Below are 23013 nucleotides of genomic sequence, written 5' to 3' on the forward strand. Positions count from 1 at the left end.
GAAAGCTGCTTTGAAATCGACGAATAGGTGGTGCGTGTCGATTCTCCTTTCACCGGTCTTTTCCAAAATTTGGCGCATGGTGAATATCTGGTCGGTTGTTGATTTTCCAGGTCAAAAACCACACTGATAAGGTCTAATCAGTTTGTTGACGGTGGGCTTTAATCTTTCACACAATACGCTCGACAGAACATTGTACGCGATGTTGAGGAGGCTTATCCCACGGTAGTTGGCGCACATTGTGGGGTCTCCTTTTTTATGGCTTGGGCATAGCACACTTAAATTCCAATCGTTGGGCATACTTTAGTCCGTTCATATTTTACAAAGAAGCTGATGCTTATCAGTTCTGCGCCGCCGTGTTTGAATAGCTCGGCCGGCAATCCGTCGGCCGCTGCCGCTTTGTTAGTCTTCAGGCGGGCAATTGCTATTCGAACTTCTTCATGGTCGGGTAATGGAATGCCTGCTCCATCGTCATCTATTGCGGAATCAGATTCGCCTTCTCTTGACGTTGTGCGTTCTCTGCCATCCAGCAGGCTGAAACAACTCAGGTAAATTATGAGTTTGACGTTTGGGTTTTAAATTGCCTGTCAAGATACCCGCTCCAATAGTTAGCAGGTATGAAAAAAATGTTATAGCTACCCATAGATGTATTGAATCACCCAATTTATTACTTAACTAGCTGACCCCGCAGCCGTTGCCCTGCGTGAAATTATATGATTTGAAATGAAAAGAAAGTTGTATTTATCATTTAATTCTTATTTTTTCAATGTAACACAGCTTGATGAACAAAATTTTTTGGTTTCTGCTCCGGTGTATAGAAAAGATGGTTTTCCAACTTGTGAGCGGGCCACGTATATCTTACCGTGTGAAAAGCATAGCATTTCCAATTTATGCAACACTCTATGCGAATATCCTTGTGTCCTGTCATCTCAAATGCGTTTGAACTGAAATGGCAAATCGATAGAACTCAAAGGAATTCATAGAATCAAGCATTCTGCGCCTTGTATTCGATAGATGCGTCGTAATCAGTCGAGTCCCATTACACAGTTTCGGCGCTTGCAGATTCTTCTTCTTCTTAATAGGCGTAGACACCACTTACGCGATTATAGCCGAGTTAACAACCGCGCGCCAGTCGTTTCTTCTTTTCGCTACGTGGCCCCAATTGGGTATTCCAAGCGAAGCCAGGTCCTTCACCACTTGGTCCTTCCACCGGAGTGGAGGTCTTCCTTTTCCTCTGCTTCCCCCGGCGAGTACTGCGTCGAATACTTTCAGAGCTGGAGTGTTTTCGTCCATCCGGACAACATGACCTAGCCAGCGTAGCCGCTGTCTTTTAATTCGCTGAACTATGTCAATGTCGTCGTATATCTCGTACAGCTCATCGTTCCATCGAATGCGATATTCGCCGTGGCCAACGCGCAAAGGACCATAAATCTTTCGCAGAACTTTTCTCTCGAAAAGTCGCAACGTCGACTCATCCTTTGTTGACATCGTCCAAGCTTCTGCACCATATAGCAGGACGGGAATTATGAGCGACTTACAGAGTTTGGCTTTTGTACGTCGAGAGAGGACTTTACTTTTCAATTGCCTACTCAGTCCGAAGTAGCACCTGCTGGCAAGAGTAATCCTGCGTTGGATTTCCAGGCTGACATTGTTGGTGGTGTTAATACTGGTTCCTAAATAGACGAAATTATCTACAAATTACATATCAATATCATCGGCATACGCCAGCAGTTGTACACTCTTATAGGAGATGGTACCTTCTCAGAAAAGTTCTGCAGCTCGAACTATTTTCTCCAGAAGCAGGTTGAAAAAGTCGCACGAGAGGGAATCGCCTTGTCTGAAACCTCGTTTGGTATCGAATGGCTCGGAGAGGTCCTTTCCGATTCTGATGGAACTTATGGTATTGCTCAGCGTCAGCTTACACAGCCGTATTAATTTTGCGGGGATACCAAATTCAGACATCGCGGCATAAAGGCAGCTCCTTTTCGTGCTGTCGAAAGCAGCTTTAAAATCGACGAATAGGTGGTGAGTGTCGATTCTCCTTTCACAGGTCTTTTCCAAGATTTGGCGCATGGTGAATATCTGGTCGGTTGTTGATTTACCAGGTCTGAAACCACATTGATAAGGTCCAATCAGTTTGTTAACGTGGGCTTTAATCTTTCACACAATACGCTCGACAGAACCTTATATGCGATGTTGAGGAGGCTAATCCCACGGTAGTTGGCGCAGATTGTGGGGTCTCTTTTTTTATGGATTGGGCGCGCATGCTTTCGTCCGATCATATTTTACAAAAAAGCTGATGCATGCTCCTTATCAGTTCTTCGCCGCCAACAACATCGGTATTTTTGGGAGCGCACATCCGTGATGAGTCGATCTTTCGTGAATCGATAAACGGCAGATTGAATTGATATCAAACCACCGGAAGTATCTACCGGAATTGATCCATTTACAATTTTTAGCGAAGACGATGTAAAATGTCTTCGACAATGCCATTTTTGTTCGTATCTCATAATAGACGCGGATTTGAAGGCTATGCCGAAATGATTATCGCGAAAAGTGTGCGAACGTCATTTGCATTCCAGTGATTATCATTTTCCAGCAATTGTAATTGCTGGCTTGCTTCCCAAAAAGTTGCACACACCGTATCATTCACAATACGCAATGACTCAAATGAAGTTGAACCGCGTACATTTATCAATAGCAACCGAAGGTAGAAACAATCGTCGTTTTTCGGTTGGATTGTGTAAATTCGTCTTAATGCATTAGTTGAAAACACACCTGGATGTCCATCTACTGCTTGCCCTTATTTTCTGAGTAAACATTTCTTTGACGATGCATTCTATGTATAATATCAAGGTATTTCCGAATGTCCTCGCAAAAGGATCATTGACGAAAGTTGAGCAAAAACTCATAAATGTTAATTTTGTTGCTGGCGCGGTTTCCACTGGCTGTACTGTATTCCCTGGGTTGAAATACACTCTTTGGTCATTTTCCAAATTAACTGCCAAATGCACAACAGTTGGAAAACGTTCATGAATTGAAAAAGTAAATATCCTACAAAGCGCTTTAGTGCAGTTCACGTATCGACCGTATCGTTCAAGACCAATAACCGCCATGTTGCTTCTTTTGGTGACGTATGTACTTACAACTCTGTCCACAATATAAAAACTTGATCCACAGATGTCGCCTTTTACTTTGGCATCGTTTTCTTTAATGTACGTTTACGCCATCTATCGGTCAAACATTCCAAAATTAACAATTGATTAAAAATGAAAAAATATTTTCCAGTTGACCAAATTGTAAATCTAAACCATTCTCGAATCTTCTTGAACATACACATAAAATTTCATCAAAATCGGTCCATCCGTTTAGGAACAGTTCAAATGCAAACACACGGTCAGAAGATTTATATATATAAAGATATGTATTGTACGGATTTATAATACATATAGCGCGACGAGCGGAGTTCATTTAACCTAACGACTTAAATTAAAAGAAAACATCGTTGCTTTATTTTATTTATTTATCACTAGAGGACCCGGCAAACTTTATTTTGACTTAGATGAAAGAAATAAACAGATTTTGAATTTTATTAAGTCGTATGCCACATATAACGCGAAATACTTGGATATTCCAGATTCAAACCACTTTAAAAGATTGACCTTGCCGTTGTCCGTATTTGACTTAGAGATGCAGAGATAATGGCTTCCACGATTGTCGTATCCCAAGGGAAGATAGAAAACGATACCCCTTCTAGTAAATTTAGTTCTTTACATCAGCACGATCTGTTGGGAATATTATACCATTAACACTCCGTACTGTTTCTAATGACGTTGGAACACACGTGGTATCTCCGAGTAAAACAAAGTTCGTGCTAACGGATCTTTTTGGCAGATGATACGTTGAGCAACATTCTAATCTTCTTTCGTTGCCAAAAACCGATGCTAATTTGTCATGAATGGTTTCGAAATAATTGGCTAATACGGAACAATTTAACTGTTGGCGACAACGAAATCATTCTGTTCTGTTGGTAGTTCGATCATTATAATCCAGTCTCGACCAAACTACCGCACGCACAAAATTATACAAATGTTAGTTAAGAAGAACAAGAAGCGAAGCAAGTAGCGAAACAAAAAGTAAACAAAGCAGCTACACCGAAAAAAGTTTCCATAATTAAAAAATATGTTTATTTTAGTTTATTCAATTATTTTATTAATGTCAATTTCATATTCATAATTTTTGATTCTCATTAAATCGCATATATGTTTGTCCGTTAGGTGGTTTATATATCTATGTGAGAATTTAAAAAATGCTTTTCTAAATTGAAAAGACGCTTACTCTTAAAAGTACTCTTGCACAACATACATTGCGCAAGATTATTTTCATTTTCATACATAAAAAATTTATCCATTTTTTTGCTCAGTGCAAGAACAAATTTTGCCGTAGCAAGTGTCTGATTTGCTTTAGCGAACGAGTAAGGCGTTACTTGTTCAAAATTCAGACAGCAACTGATTTGTTTTCGCTTGTTCTGCTGCGAAGCTTCGGCCATGTTGGTGTGAAAAAACGATCGCTCAACTGTAGGTGTGAAAAAACGAGTCTAAAAATAGTAGGAGCTGGTCGAGGCTGTTACAATCTGTTGATCGACGCCGGTACAGATACGATACCATTGTTGCTAGTTAGTGGATATAGAGGGTAGATGGATATATTCTTCAGAATGCAATTTAGCTTGATTCCACCTAATAAAAGTATATTACAAGCAGCGTATCTATCATATTTGATGCCTTTGCCAGATCGATCGATTCTTCTGAAGAATCACGTTGAGTGAATGAGTTAAAGATAGAATATCACATACGCAAAAAGCTCTAATTATAAATTGAAAATTGCATACGCTTGCGATGAGTATCGTTTGCTTTTCCAGTTAATAAGTTTGTATTTAAGAACTAAAAACATATCAAAGTTGGACATTTTTTTATTTGCCAAGAATTTAGCTATTAGCTTATAACGGCCAAACAGAACACGCCTATTGTATGTATTCTTTTATTCCAGTCTTCATACATTTTGCCAACATTCATCTCTTAATTTTTAGTGCTATAATATTGCTTTTTAAGACATTTAAGTATTCTTGCTTCACTTAATTTTTTTTTGTTAGGCCCACTAATTTTAGGAGTTTTTATTTAAAGCCAGGTTCCTCTAAAAAAAGTAATTTTTTTCAATACATTTTATTTTTATTACAAAACATGTTGAGTAATCAATTTTTTTTACATATGAAACTACATATAGTATATTAAATTAGTCGAAACATTTTTTTATATGGCGATCCTGAAAATGACTGCTGAAACTAATCCGATTCGTAGATGGATGACATCATTTCTTGGAAAAGAATTATTTGAAAGCAAAAAACCAAACGGTTTCATGTTCTGTATCGTATTAACTATGACCTCAAGCAGAATGAAACATTTTCAATGAAAAAAAAAAACAAAATGGTGGACTTTTAAATATTTTTAACCCATTTTTCACTTTTAATTGTTTATAACTTTTTGAAATAATAATGAATGCTTCTGATTCTGCTTGAGGTCATAGCCAGACATCTAAAGAGTAAAATGCCATTTAGTTCATATCGATAAGTGCAATAGTTTTGAAATGAGAGTGTCATCCATGCGAAATAACGTGGTTCGGAGAAAAATCAGTCTAAACCAAATGCACGCAGTAGCTGCCGCTACTGAAGGCGATCGAGCGCCGGAATTCCCGCAGCGCTCCTCACTCTTTTATACCTCGGTCTTGCTGGCCTCCGGGACTAATTCTATACTATTTCTACGAGTCTACAGTAGCAATTTATGAAAAAAAAAAACGATTTTTTCAAAATTGTATGGAGGAACCTGGTCTTAAATGATATTATAACAGATTTAATCAATAAATCGTTGAAGCTCTACCTAGAGTACAATCACTGATATGTTAAATATGAATTCTTTGAATATATGTACACATTTAATAATTTAATTAACAGGGCAAAAATTTACACACCGCAAATGCAATTGTTCTGAATAAAAAATTGTATTTAAGTTATACCAACAGACAGGAAAAGTCGGTGGAGGTGGGAGGTGCAAATGAATCTTCTTCTTCTTCTATACTGGCGTAGACACCGCTTACGAAATTATAGCCCAGTTAACAAGAACGCGACAGTCGTTTCTTCGTTTCGCAACGTGGCGCCAATTGGACATTCAAAGCGGGCTCAGGTCCTTCTTCACTTGGTCCGTCCAACGGGGTGAAGGTCTTCCTCTTCCTCTGTTGCCCCGGCGAGTACTCCGTCGAATACTTTCAGAGCTGGAGTGTTTTCGACCATTCGGACAACATGACCTAGCCAGCATTGCCGTCAATGCCTTCGTATATTTCATAGAGCTCATCGTTCCATTCAATGCAATATTCGCCATGGCCAATGCGCAAAGAACCATAAATCTTTCGCATAACCTTTCTCTCTAAAACTCCTAAGGCCGACTCGTCAGATGTTGTCATTGTCCATGCCTTTACATCATATAGCAGGGCGCGGATAATGAGTGACTTATAGAGTTTGGTTTTTATTAGTCGAGAGAGGAATGACTGTTTGTTTGATAACAGGAGATATTTCGTCTTGCCCACGTTCACTGCCAGATCCATTCGCTTCACTTCCGTATCCAGTTTAGAGAAATCAGAACTAACGGCGCGGGTATTGAGGTCAATGATAACAATATCATTGGCATACGCCAGCAGCTGTACACTCTTATAGAATATTGTACATTCTCGATTAAGTTCTGCAGCTCGAATTATTTTCTCTAAGAGCAAATTGAAGAAGTCGCACTACAGGGAGTCGGCTTGTCTGAAACCTCGTTTAGTATCGAACAACTCGGAAAGGTTCTTCCCGATCCTGACGCAGCTTTTGGTTCTGCGGGGATACCAAATTCAGACATCGCGGCATAAAGGCAGTTCCTTTTCGTGCTGTTAAAAGCAGCTATGAAAAAAATGATGTGTGTCGATTCTCTTCTCACGAACTTCTTCGTGGTCAGGCAGTGGAACATCTGCTCCTCCGTTTTCGATTGGGGAATCGGGTTCGACTTCTCCTTCTACAAGAGTATGCTCCGGTTTTGAAACCTTCTGCTAGTCGCCGTATCTTTTCGTAGAATTTTCGAGCATAACCTATGTCGGCAAAATTGGCAAACTCTTCATACTCACGCATTTCAGCCTCTCTCTTTTTCTGTCTGCAATGCGTCTCGATCCCTCTTCCCTTGGAGGATGCAGTCATGTGCAGAGGTTCACGCAAGTGAGGAAAGTTCTCTGATTGTCGTTCACTTAGGAGTGGCATATGGCTCAAGGAGCTCACGACTTCCGGTCTTTGACCCCTAGGTAGCCAGAAAACTTTCGTTGTGCGCTGGGTTTGGGACCCGCTACGGAAAAAACGCCCCCAAATAGCCTCAGCCTGAATATCCTTTCCAAAAAAATCGAAACGAATGGTCCTTTGTTATATCTTTGATATACGCAGATTTTTCTTCCAATTCTGAAACTAAATTTTTCAACTGATTCGTATTAGAAATTCTCATATTTACTTCAAATAATTGTGTTCGTTTCTATATCGCTCTTAATTATTACAACTACAAAGAAAGACTGTTTCTATGCCGTTGTTTTCAAAATGGGGAATCACAATTTGTTTTCGATAAATGTCAATAACAGCAACAGGAATGTCTCACGTTCATATTTCTATTTTAAGCTTAGTACGCAGCTCTCAAGAAACGTAAAAACTTCATATAAAAAACGCTTAAGAAACGGTCCAGAAACGTTCCTGCGATAGAGTTACTTGTGCTAGTACGCAGCTCTTAAGAAAGCTAGTACTAATTTTTAATACTTTTTTTCAATAAAATGTGAATATGGCAAACCTGGTTTTGCGAAGAAACATGAAATCAACAATTGTTTCTTGCAGGAAATTCGAAGTAATCGTCAAATTCATCCTAAATTAGTTGAAATCATTATTATAAAGTATGTTCCATTTTGAAATGTTGTATAAAACCAACCAATCGTCAACAACATTCCTTAAATCTCAATGAAAATATTTGTGTTACCATACACATACATACGCACAAAGTTTGTTTACTTTGTTTATTCTCTCTTGCTCTTCTAATGTGGATCATTCACAATGCGTAACCAGCTGTCAAAATTACTTCAGAAATAATGTATTTGTGTTCTTGAGCAATTACTTGAGAGCTGCGTACCAACCTTTAAACGATAACAGAAACGGGAATAAGACCGATATAAAACAAATTTAAGTTGTTTTTTACGAACTCTAATTTGATTATCGTTTGAAATTAGAAACAATGGTAAAGTACCTGAATACTAAAATTTCTTATTAAAGGGTCCTGGATACCACTTCGTTTGACCTACAACAACAACCACCACAAACTGCTTACAAACTCCCAACAACAGCAGTTAAACTGCAAAGTGTTTTTTGGCTATTGTCACGCTCTGACGGCAATTAACGCTAATATCCGTTAACATATTAGGCGGACTATCTTGCTCTTGCTAGGTGCACGTATTGCAGAATTAGAATTTTCCAATTGTTCAACGACACCTTTATTTGTTTTCGTGCAATGACACGTAAAAAATAATTGCAACTTTGTGCAAGCTGTCATTTTACATAAAGACATATTAGGCTCTTAATTTGTTGAGAAAAGTAAGTTTTAAATAGGTTTTATAATTTCTAGTTAGTATAATATTGATAGTTTTAATTTATTGTAGATAAATCATTTTTTAATAATTTCGACCAGCTGAGGGAAATATTTGGAAAGCGGATACTGGCCATTTTCCTTGGTATGAGGTAACCTGCCTTTGCCTCAACTGTGTCCAGCTGGTCCTGCATTCGAATTCGAAGTAGAATTCTTGGAAGAGGAATATGTACCTGCTGTGCCGTCAAATGTCGCACCAATTTCCACCCCGATATCAACATTCCAGCGGTTAACTCGGCCACCGAAATCATCCGTTGGACAATTGGCGGCTATCCAAGCTGAAAAAATTTCTATGGAAACGAAGATGTTGAAATTTGAGAAATATAAATTCGAAGAAGAGAAGAAAAGATTAGATATCGATTTAAAAATAATAGAAACTGATAAAAATTATTAGAAATTATTATTAGATATAGAAATGAAAGACAGAGTGACTATGTATGAAATTGAAAAAAAAAAATCAAAATTAAAATAATTAAATAAACTAAATTATATTTGTATTCATTTCTGATTATTTACGGCAGTTAGCTTATTTCTTCAGGTTTCGTAAGTATGATCTTATATAAATAGTTATATCAAAAATAGACCTGCTAAAAAGGTTGTAGTCAATTAAAAAAAAGTACAACATACATATATTACTAATTAACGTTTTATTGATCGCCAAACTTTATTGAATACAAAGATTTGCTTTTGGCTACTGCTTCAGTTATTCGCTGGCCATTTTCCCGTGGAGAAAATTCATCCGATTCTTCGTCGCTATCGACAACCATATTGTCTACGTATACAATATCGTTAGGATAAGCTCGTAAGATGTTATGCAATATACAGCAAATAAACCAGTTGGAACTTTGAGGCTACCAAGCTTTTCTTTTAGAATCCCTAAGTAATGTTCAATCCTCACGCGATATCTGTTACGACTCAAGTCGAAAGCTTTAGGCTTTGAATGGTCCATTTGTTGTGAATTTGATCGAAATGTTAAAAGTGGTCAGCAATGAATATGCAGAATCTCCTGCTAGCCATTGAGAAGAAGAAAAAAGAGTATCGCATACAACTTGTGCCTTTATGGAATAGATTCGGCTTTTTGAGAAAATGAGCTGAATGGTTAACAACTGGTGCTTCTGCAAGCTTCAATTCACTACCATCAACATACCTTATGCGATGCGGTACCTAATTGTATGTTGTTTTAACGATATCTTATCTTTCATTCGTAGCAAGCAGTGATATATCTAGTTTTAACTACAAAAAAGACGAAAATATAAGTTTTGTGATCTTGCGAAGAATTTCACCACCTCCTACTCAAAATAGTGTAGTTACTTTCCGAATCGCCGCATTTTCACCCGCTGAACCCAAACGATATAAGGTTATAGCTAGCTGTAGATCTACCGAAAATTGCTTAATGGATCGAGCGTGGTTAAATTACGCACTGTTTTTGATCAACGACAATAGCAAAGTAAATTGATCTCTTGAGACTCGAAGTATTTGTTGGAAACGCCCTTTGTCTAAATAGTCAAGAATATTTGATCTCTATTCCAAACATTTAGGAAAATTTTGATAATTTTCGCGATTGTTTGATAAGATTTTCATCCAATCTAAAGCTTAAAAAAGTGAAAAAAACATTGAAAACTCTCAAACGTTTTTGAGATGCGAGAATTTTTACCTGGGAATGCGCCAATTAATTCAAAGCCTAATTGCCTGTGTGATGGAGTCATGTGTAGAAGTTCTCTGGGAGTGGCCAGAAACGATTATTTTACATATGACTCAAGCAGCTCACGACTTCCAGTCTTTGACCAAGTATCCTCTGGGTAGCCCAAGAACATCCGTTTGAAGGCGAGCTAAAGTGAGAAGGCGAAACATCCCCTACACAGGGTCATGCGCTAGGTTTGGGACCCGCCCCGTAAAAAAATATACCAGTAAAAGAGCATAAACAGCCTCGGAATAAAGACCCCTCTTTTGATGACGAACATGGAAAACGAAATAAGGACTACGATTTAAGAGCATGCACCTGGAATATCCGGTCCTTTCATTGGGAAAGTGCCGCTGCTCAGCTGGTTCATGTCCTCGTTAGAGTGAAGGCTGGCATCACCGCCGTCCAAGAAATGCGATGGACGGTACAAGGACTGAGACGAGTAGGTCCTTGTGGCATTTACTATAGTGGCCATATAAAGGAGCGCAAGTTTGGTGTGGGATTCGTGGTGGGAGAGAGACTCCGTCGCCGAGTACCATCATTCACTCCGGTGAATGAACGTCTAGCCACAATCCGCATCAAAGCGAGGTTCTTCAACATATCGCTGATTTGCGCCCACGCCCCGACGGAAGAGAAAGACGATGTGACCAAAGATGACTTTTATGAGCGCTTGGAGCTCGCTTATGAGAGCTGCCCGCACCAACATTCAAAATCGTGCTTGGCGACTTTAACGCTAGGGTGGGCAAAGAAGGTATCTTTGGCACTACGGTCGGTAAATTCAACCTCCACGAGGAAACATCCCCAAATGGGTTGAGGCTGATCGACTTCGCCGGGGCCCGAAATATGGTTATCTGTAGTACTAGATTCCAGCATAGGAAGATACATCAAGCTACCTGACTGTCTCCGGATCGAAAAACCACCAACCAGATCAATCATATCGTGATAGACGGAAGACATGTCTCCAGTGTTTTTTCGATTTTCTACTCGACTCTGAGAGCACTCGTCAACAACTCGGTATAAGGAAACTGTGGACGGCATTTCAAACTCCTTACGTACAGCTGCAACCGAAACCTTTGGTTTTCGGGAAATGCAAAAGAACAGCTGGTACGACGAGGAGTGCCGTATCGCAGCGGAAGGAAAGTAGACTGCTTACCTCGCGGGATGATATGATATTAATATCATCGACCTCAACACCCGCGCCGTTAGTTCTGCTTTCTCCAGAATGGACAAGGAAGCAAAGCAAATGGGTCTGGCAGTGAACGAGGGCAAGACGAAATATCTCATGTCACCAAAAAAAACAGTCGTGCATTCGCGACTTGGCTCTCACGTTGAAGTCGTAGATAATCTCGTCTATCTTGGAACCAGCGTAAACACCACCAACAATGTCAGCCTGGAAATCTAACGCAGGACAACTCTTGCCAACAGGTGCTAATTCGGACTGAGTAGGCAATTGAGAAGCAAAGTCCTCTCTCGACAAACAAAAACCAAACTCTATAAGTCACTCATAATACCCGTCCTGTTATATGGTGCAGAGGCTTGGACGATGACAACATCTTATGAGTCGACGTTGCGAGTTTTCGAGAGAAAAGTTCTGCGAAAGATTTATCGTCCTTTGCGCGTTGGCCACGGCGAATATCGCATTCGATGGAACGATGAGCTGTACGTGATATACGACTACATTGACATAGTTCAACGAATTAAAAGACAGCGGCTACGCTGGCTAGGTCATGTTGTCCGGATGGATGAAAACACTCCAGCTCTGAAAGTATTCGACGCAGTACCCGCCGCGGGAAGCAGAGTAACATCTCCACTCCGTTGGAAGGACCAAGTGGAGAAAGACCTGGCTTCGCTTGTAATATCCAATTGGCGCCACGTAGCGAAAAGAAGAAACGACTGGCGCGCTGTTGTTAACTTTGCAATAATCGTGTAAGTGGTGTCTACGGCAGTAAAGAAGAAGAAAAAGAATTGCCTGTCACTAAAATGATATTATTCCGAAAATTATGAAGACACGTCCGTTCGAATTCACGTTCAAATTACAAGAGAACACTTTATTCCGTTTTATGGAATCGCTTAGCCTAAATCTTAAACTAACGGATTAATCTAGTTGTAATGTAAGTATGTGTTACAAAAAGCGGAACGGAACGTATTGATTTATACAAAAATAAGTGTAATCGGGACAGTGTTTATTTTTAAAATAACCAGAAAGTGATAAGAAATATATAAAAATTTTGGTATGTCGGCCTCAGTTCGTGCAAGAGCGCCCCAGAAATATAAATTACGGTTATCGTTACAAAGAGGGGGCTATGGGCCACGCATAGGTACCCTAATGTCCGGCGTCGAGCGAGCGAGACGGTTTCCAGATCGTCGCAAAGCTGCTGCCGCCGACCTCGCGATTACCTCTACCACTGGAATACCTATACTTATGGACGTAACGAATGAACAGTTGATCGATATATCCATTGGATCTGCCACGCAACTGAGAGATGTCAATGTCAGTAGAAGCAATGCAAAATGATTGGCGTTCAGCGGACAAATACTTCAAAACGGTACTTGAAGCCAATCCGTTGGGTTTATCTTGCAGCGTTTGTGATCGACTCAGGTTCGAAAGAGACTTAAAGAAAGTGAAACATCGCAACATTTCTTTCCTTCAATCAAAATTACCCGATGAAAATGTGACGGAATTTCGCTTATGCAGTACCTGTGGCAAATCGATAGATGCCTATAAAATCTCAACGCTGTCGCGCTTAATTGGTTTTCGTTATCCTCCAAAGCCGAGGTGACTGCCGCTGCTTGACCCGATCAGCATTCGATTGATTTCACCGCGGTTACCATTTTTGCAAATTCGTCGATTACGCTACGAAGGTAACTATGGTATAGTCGGCCAGGTAATCAATGTACCTGTCGATGTAAAAAAGAAACTTATTCATAAATCGAATTATTTGAGTGGTTTCGTACGTAGATCAGTTATCAAGGCCTGGCTGCGTTATTTGGTAAACCAACCCACAGTGGGGTATTTGTCCCTGAAACAAATTCAATTCAATTCAAACGTACATTTTATTGAACAAATTTGGATTGATTTATATTATTTGCATCGTTTTTACTAAAAAAAAGTCAATTCCGAAAACAGTTTAGTGGGATTTTTTTTTTTTTTTACGAAGGTTTACATAGTATTACCAAAGATCAAATAAACTGAAAGTTATGTTGCTATTCTTATATTTATATGGTTATACATTATTGCTACGGTTTTAAGCATCAGGAATAACAAATTAATAACCATCACTGTCACTACTACTACATATAATCATCAGTATCTGTACTATCAGATTCATCATTATCATCATCATCAGGATTTGCTGGAGGAGCTGCTGATTTCAAAAGTTCCAAAGCTGTTTGCGGCAAGCTCTTAGATTTTTTTGCGGGTAATTTTGTTTTACTTGAAATCAATGGATCTGAAGTAACTAAAAATCTCTTTAATATATCCTCATTACATTTTGTTTGACTACTTTTGCGAGAAAAATGCTCCCTGTATCTTTTAAAATCTTTATTTCGAGCTTCCTGTGCTTCCTCTGATGGTTGGCCGATTGGAAGCAAAGCGTGTACTATAATTTCCGGTCCGTGGATAAAGAATTTATGTAAAGTTGGAGTCATGTTATACCAGGGATAACATTGTACACAGTATCGGGCAGTGTTTTGTGCAAAATCACGAAACTTCTCTATATCTATTTGATATCCCGAAGTAACCACCACTAATAACGTATGCATTCTTTTTATCAGCTTCAAGTCAACTTTCGTTATACTTGCAGATAGTTCTGCATTTTGGAAGAAACGTCTGGCTGTATTTCCATCATTACTATTTCCACATCCAGGTTTTGGTTGATCAATGATTAATCCAGCTTTTTCTCTAAATTCCTTTATTATTCGATTTTTATTTTCATTTACAACTTTTTTATCACTTTCTGATCTGGCTTGCCATTTCTTTATTGGTAACTTATATGACAAGTGAAGAAGGCATTCGAAAAACCTTATCCATCCGTGTAATGTAGATAGTCCAAAATGTAAATTTTCCATTTTTACCTCCTTTTCGATCATTTTGCCAATTAAATTAAATTTTCTACTCATTCCGCCACACAAGTAGCACTTTTGGGTAGAGGATGTTTCTGTTAAGGCATTGCAAACTTTTCCGTCTACCATTGATAAAATTAAAGTGTGTCTCACTTCTACAAAGTTATCGCCATACAGTACAATAGAGCAAGAAAGATCCCTTATCTCCTCTTCTACTCTATTTTTTTTTTCTGCTACTGAAACTCTTGCGGACTCTTTTTCAAATGACATTCTCAAAGGTCTGCAAAATCTGGTGGAAGAGGGTCGAGGATTTTGCCATATTATTTTTTCCTCACAAACCAATTTAACTGGAACAATGGAAGTCATAAAAACCGATGAATCGCTTGCTTCTGCTCCATGGAAAGCATGTTTATACAAACTATGACCTGAACTACCATCAAAGCCCCACTTCGTATACAAGCAGAATTTAGACAACTTACTTTTATCTAGAGTGACGATAACTTCATTTTGAAGTAATAATAATCGTTCAACAGTGTGATTAAGCAGGGCTTGCAAGTCTACTACTGCTAAGTTTTCGAAAATATGAATGCTCTCAGTTCTAGGATAACATTTCTTCTTTGCAGATTGAACACCAGTGTATGAAGGAAATATTTTTGAAGCGGATATAGGGTCTGGCGTGTTATAAAAAGCGAATTAGAATTTACTCCTAAGGGGCCATCCATAAATTACGTCACACCTTGAAGGGGGGGAAGGGTATCATTCAGAAGTGACATTGTGTGACAAGGGGCAGGGGGGGTCAAAAGCTTTGTGACATCACATTTTAAAATTTGTGATGTACAAACGTAAAATTTATATGTAGGTAAACAAAAATTTAACATTTATAAAGACAATTTTTGTTTTTTAATACTTAAGTTGTAAGAAGCTTTGGTATAGTATTAACATTGGGGCTCTTCTGCGAATCGTATTTTATTTTATATTATAATTTTAATCAAACTTACAAAATTGTCTGCCGGGTTATAGTTTCAGCTTTACAAGATTTCAAAGATTTTCATTTAGATGCAATTTATATAGCTACAAATGCCCCACGACGCATGGCACCTCTCAGTCGCAAACTTACTGGTGTACTATTAAATCATGATGATTTTGGGTCACATCTTGATTCAAGTAATCAAACTGCTGACTTAGATCTAGAAAAACGAAACTTCGAAAGTGCGGCCAATGTGTTGGCTGACATTTGGAGCAAGTTAGTCATTGATAATTTTCCAGTCGTTGCTGAATGTGTTGCACCAACTGTTACTGGACTGGATATTGAACAGGTTATGATGTTGAAAAATAATTCTACTTGGTACGCTAATCATGTACGTGAGTCACAATATTTTTTACAAATAGTTAAATGTGAAACTATTACATGTTGCGGCGTAAGACGTTCTAGTCTTTGGAAATTATTAAAAGAAGGACCACCTATGTTAATTAAACAGACATCAGAAGGTTATGGAGTCACAGGGAATGATGACAACGACGCTAAGTTTGCTTCATTATTACTACAGATATTATTAAATCTCCAAGCATCATCCCATCTGAAACAAGTTCCATATGATAGTTATTGCCTTAGTGTAGAGTCATACTTATTTAAAAGATCGTGTAGCATATGTGGCCTATATTTTTCTTCATATAAAGCCACCAATCAACACAAACAATCACATAAAAAACAAGAGCTGTTACCTATTGCGAAAATTTGTCCTCAAAGAATTGCTGCTAGAAGTGCCCGGGATGGATGGAAGAAGACGATGTTGATACGAAAATGTTCCTGACATCCAACTTCAGAAAGAAAATGAAGTACCTGATTTACCAGTAATAAAAGTCCATGGACACAAGATGATTAAGTTTTGTATTTTTTATTAGCATAATTAAGTATCTATTATTTCTTGACTAGCCATTCGTTGTGTCTGTACTTTAACATTTAACTAAATGTTGATTTTATTAAAGATTATTCAATAAATATGGGTTGTCAAAAAAGTCTTGCGATATTTGTATTGAATCAATTCGTGTGGCACCCATACATCGGGGTTCTTAGTGACTCCAAGCTTTTTCAAATGGTTTATAACGGTTTGATGATTACTATGCCGGTCTCTTTCAACCAATTCAGCGATTTTATCGCCATTTTCGACGACAGGTCGTCCGGAGCGTGGCGCATCTTCGACCACCTCTACATCAGAACGAAAACGTTGACACCATCGTTGTGCGGTGGAAATGGAAACTGTATTGGGTCCATAAGCTGCACAAATTTTATTGGCGGCTTGAGATGCATTTTTGCCTTTATCGTAGTAGTACTGTAAAATATGCCGTATTTTCTCTTTATTTTGCTCCATGTTTGCGACGCTATAACTCACGAACAACTTAAAAGAAACGACAATCAATCAAACACGTATAAGCGCGTGAAATGAGCTTTCCAAAAAGGTATAGCATGATCCCATGACGAATAAAACTAGAACTACACGCTTTCAGCGCCAAAAGGCACAAAAGGGCAACTTTGTTTTTTTTTGAATATTAGTCCAATATGCACAGATTATGGTAAAAAAATTATAACATACCCTCACGCACAAAAAAACATATGTATATATAAACATGAAAAATACCAATTTTTTTAAGGTTTAAAAAAAATCAATTAAAAATATAAACACACTTTTTTTCAAACCCAAATATACAATATAAACACTTGAACTACCTGAGGTTGAATGTTCCATATTAACTTTAAATCTTTCTTTGGAAATTATTACGAAAATATACTTTAGTCACCGACGAAATTACACAAATCACCTCTTGCTAACAAACTTGTTATAAATAGTCAACTTTGTGAGCTTAGTGTTGGAAAACGGTTAAGGAAAGAACAAAAATACTTTAGCTAGTGATGTAAAATATTGTCTAATTTTACGTGGTACCAAATACATTAAACATATTTCAATTTCATTTTTTGAACTAATTCGCTAAATCAGTGGGAAATAACCCAGTGTGCAACCGCTGTACAAACACTATGACATAAAAATCGACTGGAGTGTATTTGACAAAGATATGGATGAATATATCGGCCTCGAATTTCAGATTGAGTCTGTCGATCCCAACTTTGCCCCAGAATCTGAAATCCTGCTGCCTCGACAACATGCTTTGCTATAGAATGAGGAACAATGTTTGGATATTGTTCCGGAACAGAACTCATCTCCGATCAACATAATCTATGATGTTCACGGCGAGGAACTATCCTTCCCACAAATATACTACGCCGTGCCTCGTCAATTCGACCTCAACGTGCGGGTGACTCCGTACAAACGATTCGCAAACATAGACGCATCACGTTAAAACCAACGGCCGTGTGCACCGGCACAGCTCTGCCCGATTTTTTACGGGTAGTCTACCGCGTATTTTTAATGTAAATCGGACCACAAAAATCTACGCCACATATAAGAAAGAGCCGTGGTGTTCGAAGTCTTTCGACTAGAAAATTTCCCATTATTTGGTTTTGCAACTTCGGCTTGTAATGGAAACAATGAATACAGTTTCTTATAGTAGGCATATGCGTTCTCAAAAAGCGCAACCAACACTTTAGCTCCAGTGTGGTGATTTCGAAGGCGTATGTTATAAAGAATTGCGAACTTTTGTTTATAAAAGTAGAACTTTGGCTTCGTATAGGAGAGGTGTATTTAATAGGCGGCCTCCTACTCGGATTAATTTGAACGAAATCGACATATCCAAGTTTGCTGGTAGGGTGGTACCTTTATGCAATTTTTGAATAACATCCGAAAATTCTGAAAGTTGGACCACCTGTGCAATTTTTAGAAAACTCTTCTGAAATCATAGCCTGTCCCATGGAAGATTTTGATGGTCGTCCTATCCATCGCAATATATATGCGACCAATTTTTTATGAGAAGAGAATTTTTCAATAAGGTCCGATATTAAATTTTTTTCACTGGTCGAAATTGGTGTAAATGTATTTTTCTTCTTCTCTAATGCTTCGTCTTCTGGTGAGAACTGGAAGTGGCTATTAATTGGCCATAATGCAAGGTCTTCTAGAAGGAACTGTGGACTGCAAAACCATATCGAATTATTCAATTCAACCCCGAAACACTTGATCCGCAGGAGTTTGTTTCGTTGGCACATGTTGACAATGCACTTTGTCAGACAACTCTTAGATTTCGGACACTCTATTCGCGACGAAGGTTTATAGTGAGGATGGATGTGCTTTACTCCAATGTATAATGATTTCAGAGATTGTCCAAAACGTAATATATGCTGCTGTATGTTTTGTCGCACTAGATTTTTGGAGTTCCTCATATATGGAATTTTAAATGAGCGGCAGCTCATTCCCACGACGGCAGCGATTTGATGACAGCAGCGGCTTGATACAGCAGCAACGTTGTGGCAGCAGCGAAGTGATGTAAAACTGGACACTTGGTGGTATGTGCTTACGGGGATCTGTAGCGTCACGGGAAGCGGTAAGTTAAAATGCTACTTCACTCTTACGGCACGAGAAACGGTAGTCTTTAGCCACACTTCACAGTTTAACCTTAATTTTTTGTCATACGGCACTTTTAAACAACATAATCATTATTTTTCGGTTGTCACGTTTAGCCGAGGTTATTTCCACCACTTTGGTACGATAAATATGGAACTCACTGTACTTTCAGTTTCTTCTCGTTCTTTTCAACGTACATGTATATATGTCTTATATACATACATACATGTCCGCCAGCCCAAGATCACAAGTAATGAATTTTGTCTTCCGTACCTTCTTGTTATTTCCAAACGTACATACATATGTAAGTAGAGTACGTATTCTTCTAATTTTTTCACACTCCACGTCACGTATATACATATGTATGTTTAAATTAATCTTTTTCCTTAGCCTTTTTGTATATGTATATTTGCCACTGTGTTTAACACTTTTCACATATGTATGGGCCATTCCATCAATTGGCGACACGGTTTTGTACCCGTGGTTCTCCGATTTTGACGAAACTTTAGAATATCATAATATAGACTAAAATAAGAATATCTATTTATAAACTTTTTAGTGGCCAAAGTTGCTTCATTGGTTTTTGGCGCGCACTTCAAATTGAGATCAAACAAAAAAATGACTTTTTCTTTTATTTTTTAACGACCTCAAAATTGAATGAAAAAAATTTTGAAGTTATCCATTTTTATGTAAAAAAAAATCTCAGCTTTCTGATAAAAATATTTATAATCTAAAAAAAATTTCAGAATCCAAAAAAAACATGTTTTTTCCAAAAATCCCGCTTTTTGTGCTCTTTCCCCACTTTTTTTTCAAAATTGACATTTTTATTTGATTCCTCCTTAAATTTTACATAAGAATCAGTGTTCAAAAATATGGGACTCTGATCCCATGAACAGCAAAAAAAATTCAAAGTTGACGCTCAAAATCCAAAAAAAAAACATTATTTTCCAAAAAATCCCGCGTTTTGTGCTTTTCCACCAACTTTTTTTCAAAATTGACTTTTCCATTCGATTTCTCGTTAAATTTTACATAAGAATCAGTGTTCAAAAATATGGGACTCTGATCCCATCAACAGCAAAAAAAAATGCAAAGTTGTCGCTATACGGCGCATATTTTTATGAATGAAGATTTCTTCTTAATTCAAGTCTATGAATACAATTTACACATTTACCTCTTTCACACAACCTTCTAAGCGAACACACTGCGCCGTATAGCGACAACTTTGCATTTTTTTTGCTGTTGATGGATCAGAGTCCCATATTTTTGAACACTGATTCTTATGTAAAATTTAACGAGGAATCGAATGGAAAAGTCAATTTTGAAAAAAAAAAAGTTGGTGGAAAAGCACAAAAAACCGGATTTTTTGGAAAACAATGTTTTTTTTTGGATTTTGAGCGTAAATTTTGGATTTTTTTTTTGCTGTTCTTGGGATCAGAGTCCCATATTTTTGAACACTGATTCTTATGTAAAATTTAACGAGGAATCGAATAAAAATGTAAAAGGGGGGAAAGAGCACAAAACGCGGGATTTTTGGAAAAAACACGGTTTTTTTGGATTTTGAATTTTTTTTTGGATTATGAAAATATTTTTATCAGAAAGCTGAGATTTTTTTACATAAAAATGGATAACTTCAAAATTTTTTTCATTCAATTTTGAGGTCGTTAAAAAATAAAAGAAAAAGTAATTTTTTTGTTTGATCTCAATTTGAAGTGCGCGCCAAAAAACAATGGAGCAACTTTGGCCACTAAAAAGTTTACAGATATTCTTATTTTAGTCTATATTATAATATTCTAAAGTTTCGTCAAAATCGGAGAACCACGGGTACGAAACCATGTCGCCAATTGATGGAATGGCCCGTATATAAGTATTCAATACATTTTACGCCACTTTTTCTTTTTATTATCACTTAAGTTTTTTTTTTTGTTTTATGTTTTATAGCTATTTTTCTTTTTTATTTGTGTTTAGGTATCACTGCACTTGGCCACTTCCAGTATATGTACTAATTATATGTATGTACTATATGTATTTTTCTATTGGTATCTTTTTTATTTCTTTATATTATATATTTCTTTGTTTTAGGTGATGCTTTTGTTTTTTTTTTAAGGTTTAATTTATTTCCACTTCACTTTCCCGAAGGGCCGAAAACGAAATTAATAAAATATGTATATACTAAGTTCACGCACTTAGTCCCTGCTCGGGCGCCATGAAAAATCTCAAGCGTTTTTGTGATGCGAGAATATTTACATGGAAATACGTGAATTAATTCAAAGCCTAATTGCCTGTCACTAAAATGATATTCCGAAAAAAATGAATGACACGTCCGTTCGAATTCACGTTCAAATTACAAGAGAGTTCTTTATTCCGTTTTATGGAATCGCTTAGCCTAAATCTTAAACTAACGGCTTAATCTAGTTATAATGTAATACCATGTTCAGACCGACACTTAATCACACGATTTGGGCTGTTGAGTGGTTTATCCTACTAATCCTATAAATTTATTAAGATTTCGCCATACAAAAATGACAGTTCAAGATTTGATACTTCATCGAAATGATTTTAAACTGATCCACGCTAAATCTTTCTGTGCGACTCTGATTTTGCGCCATCTACTTGTTAGCATTGAAAATCTATTACATTATCACAGCTGATTCAGACACTACAAAGGGAAAAAAAAGTAAACAAACTATTTTTTTTTTAAGCAATGAATCTAATTTCACATGAGAATCGACTTCCCAAAGGAAAAAATGGGTCCATTATTTCCATTATATGAAAAGATTTAAAGGAATACGGCTTTATTACAAAATACTATATGACAATGTTTTCTTTTGATAAATATTATTCGATGTGAATTCTTGAATGGCAAAAACAGCTATTTTTTCATCTTTCCAACGGCAGTGAGAACGGGCTAATAAGTGAATGTAATTAAGGGGTTATATACCTTCTTTGTCGAAGAAAAAAAAGGAAATTTTGTTTTCTTTTTAGGTATGTAGCAATTATTTCATTGCACGAATGTTTTTATTTTTTTGATAGTACACTTTATTAACAATGTTTGTACGAAATTTCTTGGAAAAATATCAAGTAGTTTTTAAGGGGTGGCTGTTTCCCTTAGAAGCCTTTTTTTGGCAGAGCCTTGCGGTGACAATTCCCCAGGTCGAACAAATCAACTGAAACCATAAAAGTAAACAAATTTCATTAGTTTAGTGTAATTCCTTGTGCTTGAACGATCGTTTTTATGATTTTTTTTTGTGCACACGGGAACGTTTTATGCAAAAAATGAACTTTTGGGTCACTAGAAATTTCACTAAAAAAATTCATTTCGGCGAAAAAAACGTTTGTGCGTAAAAAGTCGATCGTTCAAGCACAGTAAAATTTCATTACGAACATTTAAAAAAAAATTTAAGAAAATCGGTTCAGTAGTTTTCCGCCAATCTATGTCAACGCAAAATTATTTTTCAAAAAACACCATTTCGAGATATTCGCGTTTAAAGTTTCAAGTTCAGTTTGGGGCCGCGACGAGGCGCGCGGTTAGAAGTGCTGTAACTTTGTTTCTACTGCTCGAATCTCTATGAAAACTTGACAAAATGTTCTCAAGGAGCTGTTCTTTAAGATAAAGCAATAAAAAATTTCGATTTTTTGAAATTAAAAAAGGTATATAAGCCCTTAAATGTAACCTAATCCCTTTAAATTTTCGGTCTGAACATGGTATGGTAAGTGTGTTACAAAAAGGGGTACGTAATTAACTCTCGTTAAACATTGTACTAGCTTATTTTAAGATACATATGTATTAAGGTAAGTAATAGATTAGTATTATGAATGCATTATTAAGGTAAATATTTTATAAAATAGATTTTCTTAATTTAATTTTTAATAATTCAACATTATTCTTGTTTTAGATATAAATATGTCGCTTGACGCAACAAACATCCAGATGTCGTAACTTTGAATATTAGAAGCAGCTTCTTCAATTATAAAATTAACAAGGTTTAGTTTCTCATTAAGTGTGTGGCATTTAAAAAAAAAT

The 23013-nt window shown here is 37.2% G+C and overlaps 1 protein-coding gene across 1 annotated transcript; it reads right to left on the bottom strand.

Annotated features, from left to right (window-relative positions):
* Positions 1 to 2124: 2124 nt before the first annotated feature.
* On the bottom strand, positions 2125 to 22964 carry LOC125775388 (uncharacterized). The gene has a single exon (XM_049445927.1). It carries the CDS (start codon positions 14848 to 14850, stop codon positions 13714 to 13716), a length of 1137 nt encoding a protein of 378 aa, XP_049301884.1. The 5' UTR covers positions 14851 to 22964; the 3' UTR covers positions 2125 to 13713.
* Positions 22965 to 23013: the final 49 nt, after the last annotated feature.

This window comes from Bactrocera dorsalis, chromosome 1, assembly GCF_023373825.1.
Source record: "Bactrocera dorsalis isolate Fly_Bdor chromosome 1, ASM2337382v1, whole genome shotgun sequence".
In the NCBI taxonomy this organism is placed as follows: Eukaryota; Metazoa; Arthropoda; class Insecta; order Diptera; family Tephritidae; genus Bactrocera; species Bactrocera dorsalis.